Source organism: Micropterus salmoides, unplaced genomic scaffold (genome assembly GCF_014851395.1).
Source record: "Micropterus salmoides isolate LMB-PRFRI ecotype aquatic unplaced genomic scaffold, ASM1485139v1 Ms_hic_scaffold_14, whole genome shotgun sequence".
NCBI classification, from domain to species: Eukaryota; Metazoa; Chordata; class Actinopteri; order Centrarchiformes; family Centrarchidae; genus Micropterus; species Micropterus salmoides.
Genome location: NW_024040485.1, coordinates 16,421,628 through 16,445,782, shown reverse-complemented (window position 1 = coordinate 16,445,782; position 24,155 = coordinate 16,421,628). Strand labels below are relative to the sequence as shown.

Genomic DNA, 24,155 nt, shown 5'->3' with positions numbered 1-24,155 from the left:
AATAATTCAGAAACATTCATCCTCTCCTGAAAGCTTTGCGCATGTCTGTCTCCACAGTGCCATCACAAGCCCCTACTGGCAACTCCTAACCACTTAAGTGACCTCTCGAGCGGTCTCAAGAACTGGCAGAGTAAAGAGTGATTCTTAGCATTAAGAAAATTAACTTGCTTTTACACTTAAGTTTGAAAGTAGGAGTACATTTCATGAATTCTCAGCACATAAATACCGGCCCAGGTTTATATTCTCAGACTTAAAGCTCCTCCTGAGCCACAAAAGACATTCAAATGTTTTTACAAGCAGTGTCACCCATTAGTTAACTAACCCTTGTGTAAAATAGGCAGATGTCAGTTTGAGGGGAACCTGGAGCTGATTGTATGTTTGTCAATTTTTATAAAATATAGCTGTCAAATATAATCACAAAAGTAGGAGATAGAGGAAAACACTAACAACTTGATATTTTGATGATTTGAGAATCATGTCACGAGTGTCGTGTCAGCTAAAGAGCCATTAGCCTGAGAAAATAAGCATTCTGGCAGAACAGATGCTTTATACACTTATCCATTTCTTTTGATAAGTCTTGAGACATTCAGTACAGACTGTCAAGACTTTCCACAAAGGTTTTTGCTTCAGTATGGTGACGAGTTGCTTTTCATTAAAAAAGGAATTGTTGGGTTTCATTTCCTATTTGGAGATGTAAAGACCATGACTAATCGATTGTGAAATATGCACTACAACCAAGCGCTGAAGTGAGGTTTTACTTCCAGAAAAATATTCCCGAATTGTAATTTATGGGTCTACATATTGTTAAAACTTAACGGCTAGTTTTCAATTTCAACATCAGTCTCATCTCTGGTGAAAAAAATGCACTTGGTCTGCTTGGGTCAAACTGTCTACACGCAAATAGGAACAGCAGCAGATTGCCAGGAGAATGGCATGTGATAGGACTACTCATTTTCATTTATCTGAATTCTCAAGCTTGGTGGGATTCAAAATGTTCTTTACCTCATTAACACTGTGAATGCCACTATCTGGCTTCATCCTATTCTAATGTTCGCTTTAACACCTGGCAATCACTAATCTTATTTTATCCATTTCCAGCTCTTAATATGATCTCTGTAAAATGCAATTTATAGTAGTGTGACTGGGTGAATGCATGTGAATCAAGTGAATTCTGCACAAGTGGATTTTCTAAATAGTTCAGACACAGGTGTGAACAGCCCACAAATAGACTGTTTTATTGTTTCATACTGCAATAAAAAAGTTTGACTCCAGCAGATCATTTTCATATATTATAATACAGATGCAGAATTGAAAGTTTATTCTTTAAACAGCCTAGTATTTTACAAGAAATAGATAACTACTTGGAACTTTTGAACATGTCCTTAAAACAGGACATAAGTGGGCACGAATCCTTGGGCTCTACTTTGCCGTCATTATCCATGAACACCCAGCAGAAAATAGGGAGGGAAGGGGGGGGGGGGGATTAAACTGAGGGCAAAACTTTCAATAAATAAAACAAAAACATGGATATAATCGCTCTAACCTTTCCCACAATACCCCTATCACCACACTTTAAAAAATCCCATACAATGGAAGCCAAATTTGAAATTTGTTGTCACTCTACAACAGGACGTGATTCAGGACCAAGCAGCTGATGTTGAACAGACATTTCTGCCTCTGCAGACTTTGTCCAGAGATTTGAGTTCATTTGGTGATTGCTCTCTTGGCTGGTTGGATATTTCACAGGCCAGTTTGCTCCAGTCCTATTTCTCTCAAGGGGTTTCATCAGATTTTCGGTCCATAAGCAACAGGAAAACATACCCAGCCTCAGAGATCACAATTTGGAATTTATGAGGGATTACCAGAGTTTGTCTGATAAATGGGAAACTGAAAATAAAGGTGAAAGTTGTGGAAGCAGTTGGGGGCCACGGCAGGGGTTCAGGTAAAACAGCTGCTGCTCAAATAAGATACAGTCAGTGGGGTTTGCTGGGCTGCAGTCCCTTAAAAGTCCTCCAAAGTCTCAATCTCTCCCATATTCAATCTTTCAGATGACGCATTCACAGAAAACCCTGAAACATTTTAAAAAGAAACATACAGTTAGCAGGTGAGATATAAAAAAAAGCAGCAATGTATCGTTGCAGATTTTTTAGATGGGTGTTTGCTCTCACCTAGAAGGCTGGGGTCTGCACGGACCATCTTCTGCTTCTTTTTCTTCTTCCCTGAGGTGACTGTCTCAAAGCGCTGCTGCTGGCCACTTGTATGGTTGGACTGGTAGAGCGACGAAGATCCTGTCCCGCCCCATACAGAATCCTGAGCAAGAGAGAAATGTGGATTTAAACAACTGATTCAAATGTTGAAGAAAAAGCTTTTCTGTGAAGTTCTGGTCTAAGACGGCAGCAATGTCAAAATTTTACTTCTGACTTAAAGTGGAGTAAGCAATTCTGGAGAAATCCAACATGAAAAATACCATGATATAGAGACAACGACACAACAAGTAATGTAAATGACATTAGCTAGGTTGTGGGTTAGCGGTCATTACAGTTGCTGCATGTTGTGCTAACATGCACAGAGGATGTGACGGTCTTAAAGCTAGGACACCAGCTCCATCACAACTAACATCTCTTGCACAACTCACAGCTAACATCACAACAGCATATGTTGGCCAACTAGATACTAACCTGAATGTCCGTGGGCAAGTCATTCACAGCGTTACCTGTAGGGCTGCAGCTAACGATGATTTTAGTATTCGAAGCTTCCATAGATTATTTCAACGATTCATCGATGCGTCGTTTAAGAAGTACAGTACTTTTGCTTGGCGGCTGCAGCTACGCACGAGTGCACATTTTCAGCTGAGGACTGCAGCTTACTTTGGCTTCAACTCAACAATCAATCATGATTTCAGTTAATTGCTAAAGTTGCTGTTACCTTGTCTGTGGTCCGCTGGCAGAACACCAGGGCTTTTCGTGAAGCTGCCTTTGTGCTGTTGCCAAGGCGACATAAGTTTCGTTTTACGGTGGACGGACTGTGACATTACAGAGTTGATGTTTTCTTTAGCTTGAAATAATAACATACTTTGGTCACTCTTTGTCCCCTCGCTATTTTCTCTCTCTTCCCCCACTCTGCAAACAGCTCCATTATAATCACGTCGTGTTCACAGCGCAGGCACGATGTGCGAACGCTGTGCTGTACAGTTACATAGATTAAACGAAGCATCGATACAAAGAATTTGTGTTGAAGAATTTTATTAAATCGATAAATGTATTGTATTAGAATTTTAGAAAGTTTTAAGTACTTTACACCAGATAGTGTCACCAACAGCAGTCGTAGATGTTACAACCCTTCTGTACAGGACGTTTGGCTCAGCATGCTCTGTGACCCTAAAGTTACTGTAGTCACAAAATAATAGTAAATGGTTAAAATAGTCCATTTATGTCTACTACTCGCACAAGTGGAACAGAAATTCTAGAGAGTTTTACCCTGAACATTTTGGCAGTGCACCAGTTGATGTAAATCAGCTATATCATGCTGGTTGGCTTAGCCTAGTTAGTCAAGCTACTGTAGCATTGCTGCCTCCGAATGACAAACACAAACGCAAGAACAGAGCTGAAGGATCCTCCCATGACATTTAGATTAACTGTATAGAAGCATTATGGTTTCCCGGTTAGTTACAGCAAAAATGGAAAACAATTAGGGTCAAAATTGTGCGCCGACATTGTTTAACTCGTTGAAGTCAGATATGTCTGTTGATCCACTTCAAACATGCTATTTACAACTGCATCACCTGAAAGTGTCGATTAGCTTGAACAAGATTGGAGTCCTTCTCCCCACAGTGGTGATCAGGGAGCCTCGCACTGCAGTTTCAGACTGTACCAAAGTAATAACTAATGTTACAAGAGTGTTTATTGCAGCAGATGTGTGACCGTATGCTGTCTTTGTGTGCATTTGAGTCTGTCTGTTGTGCTGCCCTGTATAATGAGCACAAGCTGCAGTTGTTGAGGAATTAACAGGTCAAGTCTAACAACTGAGAGTTACTTACATTTGCTTTTATTTATTGACAGTATAAATTTAATTCCCTAACTTTTACAGTAAGACTTATGGCACATCATATGCTTAGATTTCTCAAAATAAATGACAAATATTTTTTTTTTTGTTCTCCCTGCTCTATCGAGGTACATACCAAACAGTGGATTTTGTGCCCCATTACACCCCAAGCAGATATCTTTTTGTACAAATTCATAGAAACCATTACTTGCAAGTTATTTTGCCAATAAATAGCGTTTAGACAAAATTAAATACCTTACCAGTAGGAAGAAAATGTTTTCAGTGTAGCAAGAAGTTCAAAATGTCACTTGTGCCAAGCAAATGCATGTGTTGGTGGGTGAAGAGAGCTAGCGTAGCTGCCAGACAGTCAGCAGTGTTCAGGTACAAAGTGAGCAGAGAGATGTATGTTTCTATTTGCCCACGACACTTTCTGTTTCTCTCTTCCTGTGTGTGTCTGCACTGCTGACTTTCCCCATCAAGTTGCCGAAATGACACAGAACTCATCTTTAGGATTTTTACGTTTTAACAGTGGCAGGTGCGTCACATGTGGAGGAGGCTTGTTAATGACGTAGCCAATCAAAACGATCAAAACCAATGTGGTACCAATGACATCTACACTGTTGCATTACCTGGTCCGTGTTTGTAAAATATCCACGTCTTGCAATGTAATACCACATTTCATCTTTCTGCATACCTTGGTTATAATGAGTGGTTAATTTGAGTTTCTGCTGCCTTTCTGTCATCTCAAACCAGTCTGTCCATTCTCCTCTGACATCAACCAGGCATTTTTGTCCACATAACTGCCGCATCACTGGATCTTTTCTCTTTTTCAGACTATTCTCTGTAAACCCTACAAATGGTTGTGTGAAAATCCCAGTAGATCAGCAGTTTCTGAAATACTCAGACCAACCAACAACCACGCCACGTTCAAAGTCACTTAAATCCCCTTAAGTTGTACCTAATAAACCAGACCAGTTTTGCTAGAGGATCACACTGACAGATTTGGTTTTCATGCCCATAGGGAAACAATGAATTAGCAGTGCAATGACTCTGCCCAATGAATCTTCTTGGGCTGATCCAAAGGGGTGAGAGATTTACACCAAAAAAGCAAATAACAGTTGCGGCCAATAAGTGCGACAGAACTGGCTATGTCAGATGACTTCCTCTGAAAGAGCAAAAACTATTTTTGGGGAGCGAAGGGGACAGAGACTTCTCTTGCATTGCCTTGTGAGGCAAGATGGGACCAAAACATTTGGTACCCATATGAGCCTTTAACTCAGTCTCGCTCACCTGCTGCTGCTGCTTGAGGGCTTGCTGTTGATTCTGCGGTGCCTGTTTCTGTTGATTAGCGTTCTGTTTGGCACGACGTTCCAGGAACTGCTTGGCAAAGTCCTTGGCCTCAGGAGTGTCCCCTAGATAGGCCCTGACGTAGTCGTGCACCTCGTAAGGAGAGTCCACTTCTTTCAGGAAGGATGCAAACGTAGGAACTGGCATGGAGACAGATGGAGAATATTTGTGAGTTTGGCTTCCAGAAATGGTCTATCAATAGCTGTGGGTGGTGTGCCTTTGCAAAACATATTTTTAAAGTCTTACCATCCAGATTGTTGGCTGTGTTGAGGGTGTGCAGGGTTTGCTCACACCATTGCATGAAGGTGTCTTGCTGGCTCTTATTAACCCCTTGAAACAACTTTAGCAGCTTCTCCTCCTCTTCTACCTTCTTATTGACCCGCCCACTCACAGAGTTACTTGAAATGTAGAGGAAGGAGGAAGGGAAAAAGAAGTCATTAAGATCTCTGTATTACTCATTTTTGTCAAATGGTATATCATGTTTTTCCACAGAGATTGTGACTAAGACGTGGCTTCTTAATAAATACCTGAGGTTGGCGTTTCCTTTATTGTTCTTCTGCGTGCTGGCTTTCTTGGGTGGGGGAGGTTGCTGCACCGCCTCTTTCACAGCTTCATCCCAGAAGCCCATGTTCGAGTTGTGAGTGTCACCCCAGATACTGTCTGAGCCCCAATTAGTGCAGGTGCTTGTGTTCACAGACCCCCACACCGAGTTACTCAGAGATGTCTGTGACAGGAGTGAAACATAACACTTATCATAATTAATTTCAGTACTGATTAATCTGCCCATTACATACATATCAGTTGCTTGGTCTATGTTCGGCTCAAAACAGTTCTAAACCCAAAGATACTTAGTTTTCTATCAGATAATAAACAGAAAAGCATAAAATCCTCATAGCTGAAAAGCTCGAACTAGGGAACGTTCTGCATTTGTGCTTAAATTACTGAACAAAGTAATCAGTGATGACAATAGTTCTTTTTCTATTCTTCTATATTTTCTTTTTCTGCAAGTCGACTTAATGATTGACCTACAAATTGTTACTTCCTTCTTTTGCAAAAGACCACTTGCTATTGTTATTGGAATTAAAGAGTTGAATAACAATAGCCTTGACATTTTACATTATCATTTACAATTCTAAAAGATTTGTGAAGTGAAACCGTTTCAAGCCAGTCACATCCTCAAGCAGACAATTCAGATTTACAAACTGCCCAACTGAGCTGTGAAATGAAAACTACATTAAACAATGTTTTGGATATTAACTTTACAGTGTTTGCCACAGAATTAGATTCTATTTGTGGTGGTAGCTACTGACAGGGGGGGTTGCTGTTGAGAGAGTGTCCGTACATGAGGAAGGCGCACCCATGCTTTCTTAAATTAATTATTAAATAACACCATATATAAAAAGGTGCTCCACTGAAAATACTTTACTTGCCAAGTACTTTTTGAGAAATAAATAACTGAACACAGTATCTAGGCTACAGCTCCATTGCTTCATGTTGTGTCAAAAAACTCTCTTTTATGCCCTGCTTCTACATCTGTGTTTGCTTTCCATCTCACCTGTTGCTTCTGCCCTAGATGGCTCTCCCACTGCAGCATGTTGCCTGCTGCCCTCCTCCTCTCCTACATCTGTCACTTCATTAGCTACAGCTATCCCTCCCTGACCCTCTCTTGCTACTTCAGCTGCCACAGCAGCACTGGTTAAAGCCTGGAAATCAATTCAAAACATATTAATGATTTAGCTTTCCAACGTGCATTTTCTTTTTCTTATGTTTCTAGGTACTCTGTTCTGCTAATAGCTCTGGTCCAGGCTATGCGCCTCATCAGGACGAGCCCTTTTAAGTCTTTGAACATATTTTCATATGGATTGAGGTAGCAAACATTCTGCCTCGACACAAACAATTAACATTAACTAACTGACAACCCAGCCGTACTCTAGTGTTATCTAATAGCTATCCTCACTATTTAGGCTCACAGCTGTCTTCTTGGAACAGAAAATAATAATCCTTTCTCCTGTGCTTGAGAGGTGGGTCTAATCACAGACAGGTCTGTTGTCATTGTGTTTGTGTTAGAGCGAGCGCGGGGCAAGAAGGGGGCTGAGTGAATCAAAAAGCTGCACGCAAAAAAAATAAAATAAAATAAAAAATGTAGGCAGGCTGTCACAAATAAATCATGTATGTGTATGACAAAATTTCAAAAGTCAAAATTTCTTTAAGTGCTGAATCCACCAAAATCCACACCCAACTCAGTGGCACTACCCAACTTTCATCCAGCCAATAAGACGCAGTATCATATAGGTCACGTACAGTTCTGGTTTGAGTGCGGATCTGTGGGGTGACAACGGGGTGTTGTGGCTGCTGCTGCTCCTTCCGCTGTTTCATCTGCTGGGCTTCTTCCCTTTGAATCTCCAGCAAAGATTTGGTAATAACCGGCTGCTTGGGCACACTACCCCAACCAGAGAGCTTAGACTGGGCCTGCTGAGAGTGTTGCAAGGCCTGCTGCTGCTGTAGCTTCAGGAGCTCTTGTTGCTGACGTCGATGCTGTGGGGGTGAGGAGGGAAGAGGAGGACATGAATTAGTGTGCACAAAAATGGCATTTGGCTGAAAGACAAAACTCTATCAAAAATCATTACTTTTCACTCAAGAGGTACTAAACTGCTGGTGATAGAGACGCCTAACACACCCAGGCTGACTTACCTCCTCCCGTGCCTGTCGTTCTCTCTCTTCTTCCAGTTTCTGGATCTCGGCCAGTGACAGGGCATTTTGAGTCGGGTTTATAGCGTTGGACGACTGCTGGCCCCACTTTGAAGAGGATGGAAGCTGTGGAGTTGGATGAGGTATTTTGTCAACTTTAAATAAATTTTGTACTTCCCGTCTATTTTTAGTGACCAGTCCTCCACGCCCTTACCTTCATTTGAGCAAGCTGCTGCTGCTGCTGCTGCTGCTGCTGCTGCAGTCTTCTGAGGGCCTCTTGTTGCTGCTGCCTCTGTCTCTGCAGCTCCTGCTGTCTTTGGGCCTCCTGCTCTCTCCTCTTCTGCTCCTCCTCCTGTTGTTGGACCAGAGCAGCCGCCGCTGCAGCAGCGGCAGCCGCCTCTTCCTCCGCTCGCTTCTCCTCCTCACGCCTCCTCAGTGCTTCAAGTTCCTCCTGCTTTCTGCGCTCCTCTTCCTGGTGAGGTAGAACACATTGCAATTCCAGAAAAGTCCAGAAAACAGGTAAAGCATTTGACGTGTTTTCATTAGCTTACCTGTTTGCGAAGGAACTCCTCCCGTTTCCTTCTATCCTCCTCTTCTCTCCGCCTCTCCTCTAATCTACGGAGAGCTTCCTCCTGTGCCAGTCTCTCCTCTTCCTCTTTTTGCCTACGCTGTGCCTCTTCTTGCTCTCGCTTCCGCCTTAATGCCTCCTCCTAAAGTTTACAATAGCGAGTCAGTCTCAGCGGTAATCGAGAAAAAGCGGCTCACAATGAAACAGAAGCTCAAAGGCTTCGAGTGATTCAGATAAATATTGTTCAAATACTCCTAATACCTGTTTTTGCCGTGCCAGCTCCTCTTCTTCCAAGCGTTTGCGTTCCTCCTCCTGTCGAGCTCTCAGGGCCTCCTCCAGCCGTTTCCTCTCCTCTTCCTCCCTTTTGGCTCTCATTTCTGCCTCACGCCTCTCCAGCTCCAACTGATGGATGAGAAATAAAAACATTTCTGACTAATCTTTCATCTATAATCTACATCTAAGCTAATCATTTTCAGGGTACCCCCAGGATTCTCAAAGTTAAATTTAAGACTAAGACATTTTTAATTCCACCTAGGATGAAATTTAATGCTAACTTCACTGCAGCATAATAAAAAATCTGTAGGAATTTTAGTTATATGAATTTAATAAAAACTTTATTATAAGACATTAATATTTAATACACTGTAGCTTTTTGGGGTGTGTTTGTACTTCGATATGAATCAAGGGCGTCACTTTGTGTTGAAAAGTGGTGGGGACATAGGGGTTCAAATTAGGGGTGTGACGATACACTTAGCTGACATGCACGGCTGGGTTCCCGAGAACAAGACAAGAAAATATTTTAACACTATTTTGATGAAATATTCAGTGCTGAAATATATAAATGGGAGGGTCCCCTAGAAAAATATAGCACTAAACACTCAATTTCCTGCATTCTGGAGACATTTTCTGCACCAATCTATGGTATAATTGTCTTTATTTATACAAAGAGATTCAGATGACAATTCAAACAGAATATAATGAAGTACTCAGGAGGTTGTTTTTTTAGCTTAAGAAACTTTTTTTGGACATGAAAATTTGTTTCTTTTATATTTAAGTGGCATTGCAATGTTTTCTTATTGTGCAAATAAACCTTTGTCAAAGTATTTTCATTTTTTTTCAGAACATATTTAACAAATGCTTCAAAAAAAAGTGATCGAGACATGTCCCCAGTATCCCCAGTGTAAATGACACCCATGAAACAAATCCAATATTTGTGCACTCTTGCACAAGAACTCTTAAGCGGTGAAATCAAAAATACAAACAAATTGTGCAGTATTAGTTGTTACAATTAGTTACACCTTGGCTAGATAAGGTAATGTAATATAATATGCCAATTGCTTAAGTGATTATTCATCCTGTTGGGTTTTTGCATCTTAAGGCTGTTTGAAATAAAGTGTTATAGTATTGGCTTGGGGATAAGGAGTTGGGCTCCAGTTTGTTTTTTCCTCTTCCTGGTGATCGGCGCATCTGAGTGATATAAGTTTAATGTGCGTTAGCATGTCGGATGTTTCCACTCACATAACGTTACCCTACAACAGTGTCACAACGCCGACACACACAGACACGGTCCTCATACACAACTGTCTCTCCATTGCTGTTGTAACATTAACTGACCCGGAACCTGCAGGCGGGTCTTCCAGCTCCACTGTTTCATTAGCGCTCGCCATAGTGTGAACGCCACTGTCCTCGGCCTCAACCGCCGCTTGTCGTGTCTCTGGCTTTCTGAATTTCAGACACTTTCCCATTCTCAGGCGACAAGCTAGCGTTAGCTTGTTAGTAGCAAGTCAGAGGCGTTTTGTTTTCTTTCATAACGGACTGATACGCGCCAGAGCTGGATGCCAGAGCTCTTGCACTACCAACACTCCACAGTCCAGAGCGTAAAGGTGAACACTGACGTAAACAGTAACGTTACCTGCACTGCCCTTTTTATATACAGTCTATGGTACTGCCGTATAACATCAGTGTCACACCAAACGGAGTAAAATACAGTCACACACATAAAAAGTGTTTATTTATGACGTTACGGCATTTACTTAATCCTACTAAAGGACAAGAACAAATTTAAGACCTTGGTAAACGAAATTTTATACTTTTAAGGCCTTATTTTTGGAATATGAAATTTAAGACTAATACTTTTAAGACCCCGCGGGTACCCTGATTTTACACCGACAAAAATGAAATAGTAAAGTGAACAAAACTGTTATTTACCTTTGCAGACTTTGACTTCTCCAACTGTTGCATTTGCTCGATTGTTGGAGCCTGTGCCATGGAGTCTATAGGTAAATCCCACACGCTGCTGCCATCCCACGCTGTTGAGTGATAAAATATCATGCATTACAGCTGCTAGAACATGAGAACGTGATTCAAAATGAAGCAAACACCACAGAATATTTATGGGAGAAACTCACTGCTCGGAGCAGCTTGTTGAAGGTTGGGAGTGATGGAGGCCTGAGAAGATGGGTTCTGCATTTCCCACACAGAACCAGAGTCTGGTACAGACAGGGAACGGGTAACAGGAGGAAGGGGGCTCTCAGACGCTCTACAAAAACATAAGAAAAAAATAAACATTAATAACTGGCATGCTTCCTTGATGTCAATGCAAGGTAAGATTTCTAAACACAGAATGGGTACAGAGGTATTTTAGAGATTTAAGAGGTAGTAGGGTGATACAGACATGAATGTGCACTAGTGTATGTGTCAGCAACCTTATCTTGAGAGTCTGGTATTGCTGTAGAAGCAGGTTGATCTGCTGTTGGTGCTGCTGCTGCTGTTGAAGAGGAGCTGAGCTAAGAGCTGCAGCTTTCTGCTGGGCCAGGGCCTGAGCATACTGCTGCCTGAACAGTGGAAGACAAATAGATGAGAGAAAAACTGGAAAAATTAATTAATGAGTTAATATCAGGATGAATTTGTACACTGCATGTTAGATTTCCTTATGCATCAATGTGATTTAATGCTGTGAGGTATAGATCAACTCTAACCTACTTCTATATTATATGTTATGTATAAATGTGTGTATTTGAACATTTTTATCATGTAACAATCATGCTGCAACTGCAAATAAATAAAATTGTCAGATCTGAGCCTGGCATACCTGAGGAGGTATTGATATTGGAGCTGCTGTAACTGGTAAAGGTTGAGAGCAGTGAGCTCTTGCTGCCTCTTCAGCCTCTCTTGATCACCATCCCCCTGTGTTACATAAGACGACAGTCATAATAAGTCAGTCAAACAAGCAAAAGGTAAATGCACACATTTGACATCAAGCAAATGTCTGGGCCAAAATCTTTATGATGGCTTAGAAAGTTTAGACCTCAAAACTGCTGTTCACTCAGAAGTTCAGAGTAATGTGACAGTCTGAGCGGCATCTAGTTGTAAATACAGACCTTTCCATATTCAACCAAGGCTCCAATCACCACTAAAAAGGTACCTCCACTAAATGTCAACTTCAAGGTGGTTAATAGTTGTGCAATTGATTTAGTTTTTTCTCATTAGTAAAGATGTATTTCCACTTTGAAATCAAGGTCAGTTGGTCACAAAAAACCCAAACATATCCACTGTCACCATATCAATGTTGTAAAAATAAATAACTTACAATTTAATCTAGTACATCAGATCATTGAAATGCAAACATTTTCATTGTCTCTTTTTTTATAATAAAAAATAGAGACCTCATACTCCATCTGCTGATACTCGTTTCAGTTGCTGGCTGTTAAGAAATTTACTCACTTTGTTCAAATGATAAAAGGCTCCATTTACACTCGTCATTAAGACACTTCCATTTACACAGCCAAATATGTGTTTCTGTTAGCCAGATCAAAAATCTGGTTAATCTCTGTCTATATTTTCTGGTCATTTAAAATCAAGACAGAAATCATCACACATTTTCACATGATTTCAATGATGCAGGGAAGAGAAAAAAAACCCCACTCAATCGCTACATGAAAAACCTCTACAAAATTGAAGGTCTTGAAACACTTAACTGATATGTGAATCTTTCTTATAAAAAAGACTGGATTACCACCCCACCTGCAGGACGTGGCTGGTACTGTCAGATATGAGGAATAAAGGTGGCCACATAAGGTAAACGCGTACCTGTAGAGGTGGAGGTGCAGGGCCTGGAGTGAACGGTACTCTCCCCCATATCTTCATGATCTCTCCAAGTGCTTGAAATACTTCGTCACACCCTCTTTTGACTAAGAGGGACATTGTGAAGTAACCAGCCTGGAACCACTCAGCCATTTCATGGTTACTGAATGGACCTGAGAAAGCACCAAAAGAGAGCAGAAGATATTCAGGGACGATACTGGATTAGTTTTGAAAATGTACAGCATTTTGAGCACATAAAACCTCTTCCAATCTTACCCTGTATCTCCCCTTGGGGGTCTTTGTAGAACCACTTGAGAGCAGCCTCATGGGTGAGCGGCAGGCCGGCAGGTTTGGGCTTCTCTGAAGTCTTTGCTGCAAGTCTGTCATCATCCAGCACACCATCCTGTAGGTATGCTACCATCTTTTCTGCCTCCTGGGGAAGGACGGGAGCCAAGACATAGACAAAATTTTTAAAAAAATAATACATTACCCATTATCCCCTTTGGTTGTTGGGGTTTTAGTGGACAGAAATTGTGTGACAACTTGTTTTATCGTCTTTTATGGGACATGAAATATTAATAGGTTAGGATTCATTTGAAGGATAGTCACATCTCTGGTATCATAATATTATCTCTAAACCATATCTTGCAACTGTTATTGAAATTGTATTTGAGGACAGCCCCGCCATCTTGTGACAGTTTTTAATGTTTAAAGGCCACTAATTTACCTGCTCAAAGTGTTTCAGTCCCTCATCTTCATCTGTGTCGTGTGGCACAGCGGTGGGCCTGCCAATCGGTGCCAATATATTTGAGGGAAAGGGCAAAGGATTGTTCATCACCACAGGAACTTCCATGTTCTTTTGCTGTGGTAGCTGGACAGCGGGCGATGGGGCAGATACTTCTGCATAGAACAGTATAGAGGAAAAAGCAGATATTAGGAGGTCTTCCATGTAGGTGGAACCAACGGTCAAAAAATTCCTACTTTCGCAGTAATTAAAGACTCAAATCCCACCTGTATGGGTGGTAGAAATGTGGGCCATGGGTAGGGACTCCAGCATGTTGTTGGACATGGGGATGTGCAGGGGGACTTTGCAGGGCTCTGGCGGGAGCTCCAGGGGCGGCTGCCGTTCAGTTGACCTCTCAGACTCTTCTGTTCTGTTGGACTGGCTCGGTGGCTGGGCAGGAGCTTGGGGGTCTGACACTGGGGGAGCAACAGGGGAAGCCTCCTCTGAGAGTCTTGCCAACTCTAAAAATAATTGTCAAGACACAAGATGGAATCATAACCAATACAATCCTCAATTAAATTTTTTTTTGCAGTAATTGACAATAGCTGCTCTTCCTCAACACATCCATTTTCTCATGACATGGCTTTGAAATTACTGACAGTAAATTCCTATTTTATCATGGTAGTTTGCAGACAAAGCAGCCACTATCTGCCAAGCCATGTATTGTGTCTTTTTTACTATGAACATAGAATTTCAGTTATTGAAGTTCATTTGACTTCATATCCATGCATTAAAAAATCAGCACTAAAACTATCAAAATGACTTACCTTTTCGTCCAGCCTCTCTTTTGGCCTCTGTTTCAGTTTCTTTGGTCTCCTTGGGCTGACTGTCCTCCTCCTCCAGGCCCTCTTCACACTCCTCCAAGGGTTTGAAGTCGAGCTCCGCCTCCTCCAGGATTGGCTCCTTGGAGGCTTTCTGAATGCACAACAAAGAACGCAATTACAGTAACATACATTTATATAAATAAATGGTGCATCAATACTTCATTTAAAAGTATTTGTTGTTTTGTGATTTTCGGGTCTCATCTTACCTTGAGTGACAAAAACGCCCCTGATGAATCGAAGGTGCCCGCCTCCTCGTCTGCGTCCTCAAGACACCACTCTGGCAGGCTGTCCCTCTCATCCTCCAGACTGCCGCTGCCTGACCGCGGTCTCCTGTAGCCACGCTCATCTTCTCTTGCATCAAATGGGAAACGGCGCCGCTGATCTGGCCACCCTGCTGCCCGAGGTCCGTCTGGGGGAAAAAAGGGAATATAGTTAGCATTCTATATTCAATCTTAATTTCGTGATCTACCTTAGCTTTATCAAGATGATCAGCAAACTTTTTCGCCACCAGTGGTGCTACTGAACAAAGTAGATCAACAAAATAACAAAGTGATTTACCTCTGGTTGGCTAACCCTAACCAACAGCCCATCAGAAACAGAAAATCTGGTGCCATACCGAGTTGCTGCTGCCACTGAAGTTGCTCCTCCCTTCAGCTCTTGCAAAACAATCATTGCTGGTTAGCATAAAACTACATGTGTGCCAGTGTGGGAACGTTGCCACCCACAGCACATTTATAAACTCTGGTATATTGCTAGTATAGAGATTTACTGGCAGTGATGGGCTTAATCAGCCCCTATAAAGTAATAAAATTGGAACTGGAGAATACCCCTTAATGAAAGCAGGATGTGTGGTAAGAAATGATATTTTCCTGTGTGCTACAATGAAATAACAGGCCACAAAACCATTGACAGGTTTCAACACACAAATGTACCTTATTCTGACACAGGTCATACAAAAAAAAACAAAAAAAAAAAAACTGGCAGAACACCACAAATACATTTATCAGAGATAATGTATCAAAGACAAATGTATTGTTAATGTGGTCAGTACAGTGCCCACCTGGGCTCGGGGGGCACCACCGATCACTGTCCCGTCGGGTACCCGCCAGGCGCCAGCCCCCCTCATCATCCTCACCATTCTGATCATCACGAGAAGTACGCCAGTTCTCACTCTCTGAACGTGTGAAGTCGTGCTTCCTTGGTAGGCCTGTTGCAGCATCCTCATAGTTGACTCGGACTGCAAAGAGTAGCGGGATGGTTAAGCAGGATAATTGTAGGTACATTGTAGTAGGATTAGCACACTCACTGAATGCTGTAAATCAGTCAAAACAATAATTTCTGTCGTTTACACCTACTAAAGAAATCTGAACTTTCTATTGATTGATTAATAAACTTGTACAAAAAGGCACACTTACTGTGATTCATGGGAAAATGTCCTGGAGCAACATCTGCCAGGATGACAGAGAGCAATAAGTAGATAAGCCAGTGCATTTACCAATGAGACATCATGTATTCATTATTTGAGCAACAAAATTTACCTGGTTCTTTTCGACCTGGCTTCTCAAACCTTCTATCACCCCTGTTGAGAAAAACACACATTATGTAAAATCATAACAAAAAAAGATGTTTAAGTGCTGTTTAGCAAAAATATGAAAATAATTTCTGTATGTGGCAGACTTCACAAAAAAAAAACTTGACACCACAAATGAGTATTTTAATACCTTTCCTCCCAGCTTTGGGAGCGATGCATCTCTCGCCCACCACGACCAAAACCTTCCACATCATCAAAACTTCTTTGGTAAAACCCTCCATCTCCTCTTCCCCGGCCTGAAACCAAACACAAGTTGAACGGAACTAATATGACCAAAAGAGCTCTATTTAATAACTATTGTGTGCAACTGCTAAGCAGCAGGTAGGATATTTAACATTGTGATCAAAAGGACCAAATGTGGTTCAAACCTCAGCGGAAATCAGCACAAAACATTGAGACTTTCCACAAAAGACCAGAAAGTCTATACCTACACCTTCTGCAGCTTTTAGTCACAGGTGTTCAGGTGAATAAATGATTCTGGTTTATATATTCTTTACCAGACACACACATAACTGTCACTATCGGCCTCCAGTGCACAAATCTGCTGAAAAATGATGCTGTATTTTTCCTTTCCTTTTACATCAGGAGATGTACAATAAACTAGCTCTTGCGGTTTTCAATGAATCTGTCCACTCCGTGATTCATACACAATACCCTGCAACAATGACAATCAGGGTTGTGGAGTAGGGCTGAAACGATTCATCGATTAAAATCGATTCATAAAATGCTTCGACACAAATTCTTGGCATCGATGCTTCGTTTAATCCATGTAACTGTACAGCAGTGTTTCGCAGGGACATTTATTACTGTTGCACATCGCGTTTACGCTGTGAACACGTGATTATGATGGAGCTGTTTGCATAGTGGAGGAAGAGAGAGAAAACAGCGAGGGACAAAAAAGAAAGTGTCCAAAGTATGGGATTTTTTCAAGCTAAAGAAAACAACAACCGTCCGTCCACTGTAAAACTAAACTTTTGTCGCCTCGGCAACAGCACGACGGTGCCTTATCAGAAAGCAGCCGGAGTCCTGCCAGCGGACCACAGACAAGGTAACAGTAACAGCAACTTAAGCAATTAACTGAAATCATGATTGATGAGTTGAAGGCTAGCCAAAGTAAGCTGCAGTCCTCATCTGAAAATGTGGTTAAATACACAAAATACAGAAATGACATCTCTCAACACACATGCTCTTAGGATACAGAAAAAGTAACTGCATTCCGTTACAGTATAGAAAATAAACATGTAATCAGATTACAGGTACATTTTGAAAAATCGGGGATTACTCATTGGGATTACTTTAAGCAAAAAGTTTCCATGAAACAGAAAGTGCAGTGCTATTTGGCTCCATATAATTTTTGGTTTGATGGTATGTGTTTCTGTAAAACCAAAAAGCTGGGGAGGGACATGTGGCAGGTATTGGTTGGCGTTTAAAGACGCCAGTACGCCAACTGTGTTTTAACGTTACATCCACCAACCCCGCCATGCAAACTGGATCCGGGTTTGGCTCTCGGCACCCCGGGCTGAGTCATTTGCCTATTTGACAAGTAATCCAAAAGTAACTAAAAGTAGTCAGAGTACATTACTTTTATTTTGTGGTACTTTGATTACGTTACCGATTACATTTTCTTCTTCTCTTAGAGTCCGTCAGGTGAAAAACAACAATATTGTGGTGAACTATTGACAAAATAGGGGTGGTTGATATGACAAATATATCACAATTTATTTCAGGAAGGATCATGATTCCTTTTCATGTTTGTTTCTAAGACTATTTTGTTTCTAAATTAATGGTTTGTTGGTTTAAAAGAGAAAAATAAACTACTTTATTAATTGTATACAATGTTGACTGATGATTCATTCAAACAAAGAACTGAACATTTTGTTCTTACAACATTTTAAAGATTTTACTATACCTTTTTTTAAATTGATTTTGACTGGCATTTACAGTACCAATAGCCTGAATGTACGTTACGCCCCCTCCCTGTCATGCAGATTCTGTGCTCTGTGCAGACTGGTTAGCTTATCTGTCAGTGAGTGAACACTGCGGCTGGACCGGGACCGAACACAGCCTCCGATACCAACACAGTTTGACGACAGGGAATACAGGACCGACTCAGTTAATAGGACATCTAGCAGCACGGCTAACCGAGCAAACTAGCGACATACACAGACAGATGCAGTTAACTTAGCGGTTTAGCTAAAAGTAAATCCATCTGTTCTTCAAGAAACTGTCCTGTTCATCCCGTGTTTACTGGGAGGCTGCTGAGCGCGGTTTCACTGACCGCTTGCTTGGCTCCAGTTCTGGTGCCCGATCTGGCACCGCTCACTGATGTTATCCTGGCCTGAGAATCTCCAATGCTGAGGTATAACGTTAGAAACAATATACTCCCCAGGTGCTCCGAGCTCCCAGTCCGGGCCGAGACAGCTATGACCGTTAATTGAGCTAATTAGATAACGGCAGCTAGTTAGCCGTGGTTAATGTTACTTTAGCAACAAGTCTTTGTGTTCTTCAACAAACTCTGTAAATTACAGAGAGTTGAGGCAGAGCTGCCAGGGGACACAGGGAACTTTGATGTTAATTTTATGACGCCCAACAGTTACAGTGTTGCCTTTGTAGACAGCGGAGGACGCAGGCAACCGACTTGCCATGTCGACAGAGCAACTGTCAACTGCGTGTGTAGCCACAGAACTGATAGTATCGCGCACTGCAGCACGATACTAACAGTCTCTCTGAAAAGGCAGATCGTGGAGGCATTTTAATCGTTCACGATCTAATATCGTAATATCACACACCCTGTTAGAAGACGATTCTTCTCTTTATTTTTAGACAGGCTTGCAACAGTTTAAAATACTTAAGCATAGCACAATTTTCTAACACACCCCTATGTCAACATCTGATTTTTGTGCCTATGACTATGTTCTGTTTATAATAAAACCCTCTGAATGATATGACTTCTCAAAAAAACTTTAGATGTCCAATTTAGGTGGTTCATAAAAAGTTCATCAGCTCATGTTGTTGCTGTATAATGAACTTCTCTAAACATTGACCAACAGTAACTACATATAGTGTGTGTAAACGGAGTTTTCCATGTTTTAGACACATTAATTATTAGTTCAAGGAGCTGACGAAGAGTATGCTGAGTAAGCAGCACCTACAGAGTACTAATGTTAACCCCCTTATTTCAAGCTGTGGACAAATTGGTGGGATTCTTCATAGGCATCTAAACTATCTGCAGCTGTTAAGACATCTGAAACCTCATAGACAGAAACACTGAACATCTAAAATAAAAGCTTTTTTTAAAAAAAGCTTTTTCATTTTTTTAAAAATGAAATCCACCCTAGTGCTTCCACACCATAAACTCCACCTGCAGCTAATTGAAATGAAAAAGGAAATTTGATTCATGTATGATCTTAAGCTACATCCACAGTAATATGTTCTCATTTCATCATCATTTTCTAACCCCTAATAATGAGACTCGAAAATGCTGCTGACCCCGTTTTAGATATAAAACTCCAGGATTGCATTTTAGTCTGAACGGGCAGAAACAGACAAAACAGACACTCTGACTGGGTCTTATTGGTCATGACGTGTCCCTCCCTGATTCGTCACGCCCTTATCATGTGACCCTTTTACAGAAGAAAACCAACCTTGATTACCGGCGGTTAATTCAGATAACAAATTCCAGGGGTTGCTGACCTTGCTGTATTTGCTAGCAGCTTTCAGAAAACAGCTCCACCTCGTCAAAGGTCCAAGGAAAGAAATCTTTGGTCTTACTTTTCACTACTACCGTTCTTCATTCATAGTATTTTCTGTAACTAAGCACCCAACTACTAAGAAGTCCATCTGCTTCCTGTTAACACGGGTACGCCCATGCGTCCAGTAATATGCATTTTCAGGCATGTATGGACGCAGAGTATGTCCGAACTGGTGCTAAAACACTGTACGGAGATTGTTTTCGTTTTTAAATTAAAAAGAATTAGTGTAGAAGTAGCGTTAAATTCTTACCTCTACCCCTTGAGGTACTTCGGCCTCTTGGTGCCCCTACTATCGGACCACCTCCTCGTCCTGTCAGCCGAAGTACAGCTGCACTGTTTACAGACATCGAAAAATTTCTCTGCAAATACAAATAGGGGGAGGAGAGTAAGGGGATGAAGAGCAAGCTCTCAGCTCTCTCTGTATAGATGTTTTCAGCAGTAACAACATAAACAAATGGTACTGCGCATGTGCATTACTCTGGCCCAAACCTAACTTCTGGCAGACTTCCTCAAACAATCCATAACAAGTAAATAACGTTAGCAAGTATGGGCCTCTACAAAACTGCTTGTTCCTCCCTCTCCCTACCTACTTCCACTCTGTTTGCGCGTTCATGTGGAGGGTCCGTCACACTGAGTGGCATCCGAAATCAATGAGTGGTGTGGAGTGGTAGTGGGTTGTTAAACCCTCAAATGCTGAGTGAGCACCGATGCCGGCTTGCTGAAGATGTGTAACACCCTTTGCAGCACGATGGGGGACCTTTCTTTCAATGTGAGTTTCGTGTGACAATACAACTGTTGTTTATTTGATACACATATTATAGCACCGAGTGCAGTGGTAACGTCAGATCTTATTTACGCTGGGGAGAGGGTAGTTCGTCCGAAAGTTGGCTGCTGTATTTTTACCCTACGCGGGTTAGTTGGATCAAATACCCCTTTAGGGAGCTCGATTTGGCTGACTCCAAGCAGAGTTCACTTCGTGTCGGAGTGGAAGTGGCGAGGGTCTAGTTTTGGAAAGGCTCCCAGCAATAAACAAACAGAACGGAAGTTAACTTTGGGCCGAGCGCATCACCTTGGCAACAGGATCCGATGAAAAAGTCTATAAAGTCTATAATCCAAAAAATGACAGTAAGTAGCCAAATGGCCTAAGGCCAATATGACATTTATTTAGGTCTGGTTGATTAGTCAGAAAAGGTTTCTGATCTTAACAACTCATCAAGATAGAGACCTTATATTACAACAAGCACTCCTACCTGTTCTTCCTCTGTAAAAGACACGAGTGCCAGAGGCGGCAAGGGCTCTTCTTGCAATATGGGCAGAAACTCCTTATCGTGTAAGTCTATAGGGATCTGGATGATAAAAATAAACAACCACAAGCTTCACTGATAAGATACATAAGGCTTTCAAAGAATCTGTTATAACACATCAAATCTAATCTCAGCAGGAACATAATTTGTATGTAAATCACATTGACTGAAACCCTGCATCAACAGCTAAGCAGCAGATGTAGTAAGCCTACCAACCTTGTTATCCTTTACATAAAGTGCTAACATTTCTTCTCTCCCGTAGCGATAGTCTGCAAGTTTATACTTTGGCAATGCAGGTGAGAGGGGTGGAGAGGCAACAGCGCAGCCACTTCCACCACCCCCACTTCCGCCACCACCTCCAGACAGGGCACGGAGCCTGCAGAGAAAGAAAGAGAAAGAGTAGTAAAAGCAGAAGGGACAGAAGAAAGGGAGACACCACAAAATCTGAGGTGGCAATCCGCATGTCTGAACATGTATGAAGCTGAATTGGGCTCCAACTACAAACTAGTTTCACAACCTCCAAATCATTTCCTTCACTAATCATTGATTCATGCCAGTTCATTTACCATTCTGGTCCAAAGTTAAGTGTCTGAGTTTCGGCCATTCTTCCTTGAAGTTCTACAAATACAAAAAGGGAGGAAAATGATTAGTACCACTCAGAATATACCATTATGGAGTGATAGTACTATTGTTGAAAAACAAATTAAATGCAAGACAAAGTCATGCATCACCACTGTGTGTTGTTTCCCCCCTCCCCAAAAAGAAAAATCCTACATATTTATCCATGTCACCCATTTTACTTAACCAGCATGTACTAATAGTTTAGTAGTCTATGCTTTTAGTTTTGTTCATATACTAGATACACAACAGTCGTATTAGCTGTATAACTTGTACCTCTTCTAATATTACTTTTATGCACGTTTTGACAAGGAAGATTAGACTATGCTATTGCAATTACTGTATGTTGCATGAATACTTTCTCACCCCCAACTTCTCAGGATGAAGCCCATCCCACTGGCCTACAAGAAGTGTACAATTTCAATCTGCTAAAGCTATTTTAAGAAGTCTCCCAGCCTGCACTGAGGGTATGTCAGACACCTGTAATTGACAACGGGGCTTGCCTTTACTTAAGTAAATAAACTACAAAAAACAATCATGTTTTGTCAACAAAGGCAATTCTTTGTTTACAGGAGTGTCTCCACTGCCAATACTTTCCCTTACACTTAGGCTTGAACGCAAGGATTAATAATGTAGCGACGCTTCTTCAAATATCGGGTACAAAAGCAGACAGTGGACTCACAGTGCCACTGACCATATGGAAGCCAGGATAAGCCACGTGTATGTTGGGTAGTTAAAGCAAAAAACACAGCAACTCAACTTAAGTTAGCGAAATTTGTGGCAATTCCACTACACGAGTTGTGTTAGAAGTGATAGCTAAAGACCGGCTGAGTTTAAATAACGTCACGACTCGTTTGGAATTATTTAAGAGCCAAAGCTCACCAATAAACTAGCCAATCTATTGACAATAGCACAACTTTGATCATTTTGATTATGCCAGACTTGGATTTTTGATAAGGAGCAAACGGCTTAAGTAAGGGAAATAAATGACTGGCCATGATGTTCTTGCAAAGTTGCCCGTATAACGTTAGTTCCTTGTGTGAAGAGTCCACCGTGAAACTCAGCGTTAACGCTAATCTAACAGGAAAGCAGGGGATACACCTAACGTTAATTCATCCTATCTAACGCTAATCGGGCCGACCCACTCTGTTGTTATCGATCATACTGACGTTAACGTTAATTACGTTACTGAACAATGTTAAAAGATGGCTCGCACTACTGACTACGAGCCGTGATGGTCCCACGGGAAGGTTAAGTTGAAGCATAATCGGTTACCAACATTGCGCTAGCTAACGTTAACGTAGCAAGCTAACCAGTTAAATAAACAACTAACATAGATAATTCAGTTAATCACAGGGCACTAGCAACTGATAATCGCACACATTTCATAACGATTAAAAGCTGACAATAGTGATGTAGTTGGTTTTACTGAGAAGTGGCAGCAGAGTTGTATGTTAGCTAGTTAAAGTGCTACATGCTGATGACATACCAGCCTACGGTGGTTATGCTAGCGGGTTAGCGAGCATCAGTTGGCCAACTAATGCTAGCTTGTTAGCAACATTTTATCCCAACGTAGCTAATGCTTGCTTGTTGGGCGTAAATATATAGCTGGCTATATATGTAACGTTACTGACAGTCTCCCATAGGAAACGGCGTCTTGTCATATATTCTATATAACAAATGCAACGCCGCTATAGCATAAATTAATCCCTATCCTCAACACTTGCTAATAGGTTGGCTAACTAGCCACATGCGGCCTTCGCGTAGCCTGGATCCACAACAATCCGTCCCGCACGCAACACAGCCCGGACACGCTCAGAGACACTGGACCCCGGTGCTGCAAGGCCAAGTAAACATGGTGGTTTAACAACAGTCCCAAGCACCCCAGCTCCCCAGAACATGGCACTTTACTTAAATGTACGATTTGTCTTTGCTAGTGTATTAAACTTTGGCTGTCTTACCTCTGCTTGTTCTGACAGCACAAGGTTTGTATGCGAGTTGTGTGGCTCTCTCTCTCTCCGTTTTCCACAAGATGGCTGAGTCTGGGTCACATGACACCAGCTAAAAACCCGTATGCCCTGGAAAGATTTGCTGACCAGTAAGATACGTAATCACAAATAAGGAGGTGAATATTACCACTGTATTAAGTATTCAGGAAGAGATATGATATATGGGCCATATCATATGTCACGGGCCTTAACGTTACTGTGTGAAATACTTTGCTAAAAGGTTCTTCACAGTATAATTACTGTATAGATTACTTTATAACTAAATTTGTCAAAAAAATTAAAACGCAATTTTGGTCAAACAAATATGTCTTCCTAGTCATTATTAGATAGCCTGGCTATTTCTGCCTTAAGTTGTTACTACCATAATATATATTTACTGACATGACTACTGAACTGTTGATAAACTCTTAACTTACAGGCTAACTGCAGGCTAACTGCAGCTAGTGCTACATCCATGGTACCAACACAGGTATGGCCTTTCTTATATACTGTACAGTCTATGGGTGTAGCCCGCTAATGGGCGCAGTCAAACAGCCAAGTGTCCCA

At 41.5% G+C, this 24,155-nt stretch overlaps 1 protein-coding gene across 2 annotated transcripts; it reads right to left on the bottom strand.

The window, feature by feature from the left end:
• Positions 1 to 1,210: 1,210 nt before the first annotated feature.
• gigyf2 (GRB10 interacting GYF protein 2) lies at positions 1,211 to 23,667 on the bottom strand. 2 transcript variants are annotated; one of them, XM_038718016.1, is made up of 29 exons: positions 23,562 to 23,667; positions 21,549 to 21,600; positions 21,199 to 21,358; positions 20,929 to 21,024; positions 19,929 to 20,037; positions 16,057 to 16,162; positions 15,874 to 15,914; positions 15,751 to 15,783; positions 15,396 to 15,572; positions 14,542 to 14,744; positions 14,279 to 14,426; positions 13,739 to 13,972; positions 13,455 to 13,627; positions 13,004 to 13,160; positions 12,734 to 12,900; positions 11,736 to 11,830; positions 11,350 to 11,478; positions 11,053 to 11,183; positions 10,853 to 10,953; positions 8,906 to 9,046; positions 8,628 to 8,786; positions 8,291 to 8,548; positions 8,080 to 8,202; positions 7,690 to 7,923; positions 5,916 to 6,112; positions 5,635 to 5,786; positions 5,332 to 5,528; positions 2,169 to 2,310; positions 1,211 to 2,069 (listed from the first exon to the last, which is right to left on the bottom strand). In XM_038718016.1, exons 2-29 carry the CDS (start codon positions 21,584 to 21,586, stop codon positions 2,002 to 2,004), a joined length of 3,969 nt encoding a protein of 1,322 aa, XP_038573944.1. In that variant the 5' UTR covers positions 21,587 to 21,600; positions 23,562 to 23,667; the 3' UTR covers positions 1,211 to 2,001. The 2 variants fall into 2 exon arrangements, with proteins under 2 accessions (XP_038573944.1, XP_038573945.1); XM_038718017.1 differs by having other exon boundaries at positions 15,471 to 15,572.
• Positions 23,668 to 24,155: the final 488 nt, after the last annotated feature.

Coding starts and splice junctions, on each gene's coding strand:
- gigyf2 (XM_038718016.1), bottom strand. CDS start 21,586: ATGGCCGAAACTCAGACACTTAACTTTGGACCAGAATG. Junction 13,161..13,454: donor GACTGAAACACTTTGAGCAG/GTAAATTAGTGG, acceptor GTCCTTCCCCAG/GAGGCAGAAAAGATGGTAGC. Junction 11,831..12,733: donor CTGCACCTCCACCTCTACAG/GTACGCGTTTAC, acceptor TATGTAACACAG/GGGGATGGTGATCAAGAGAG.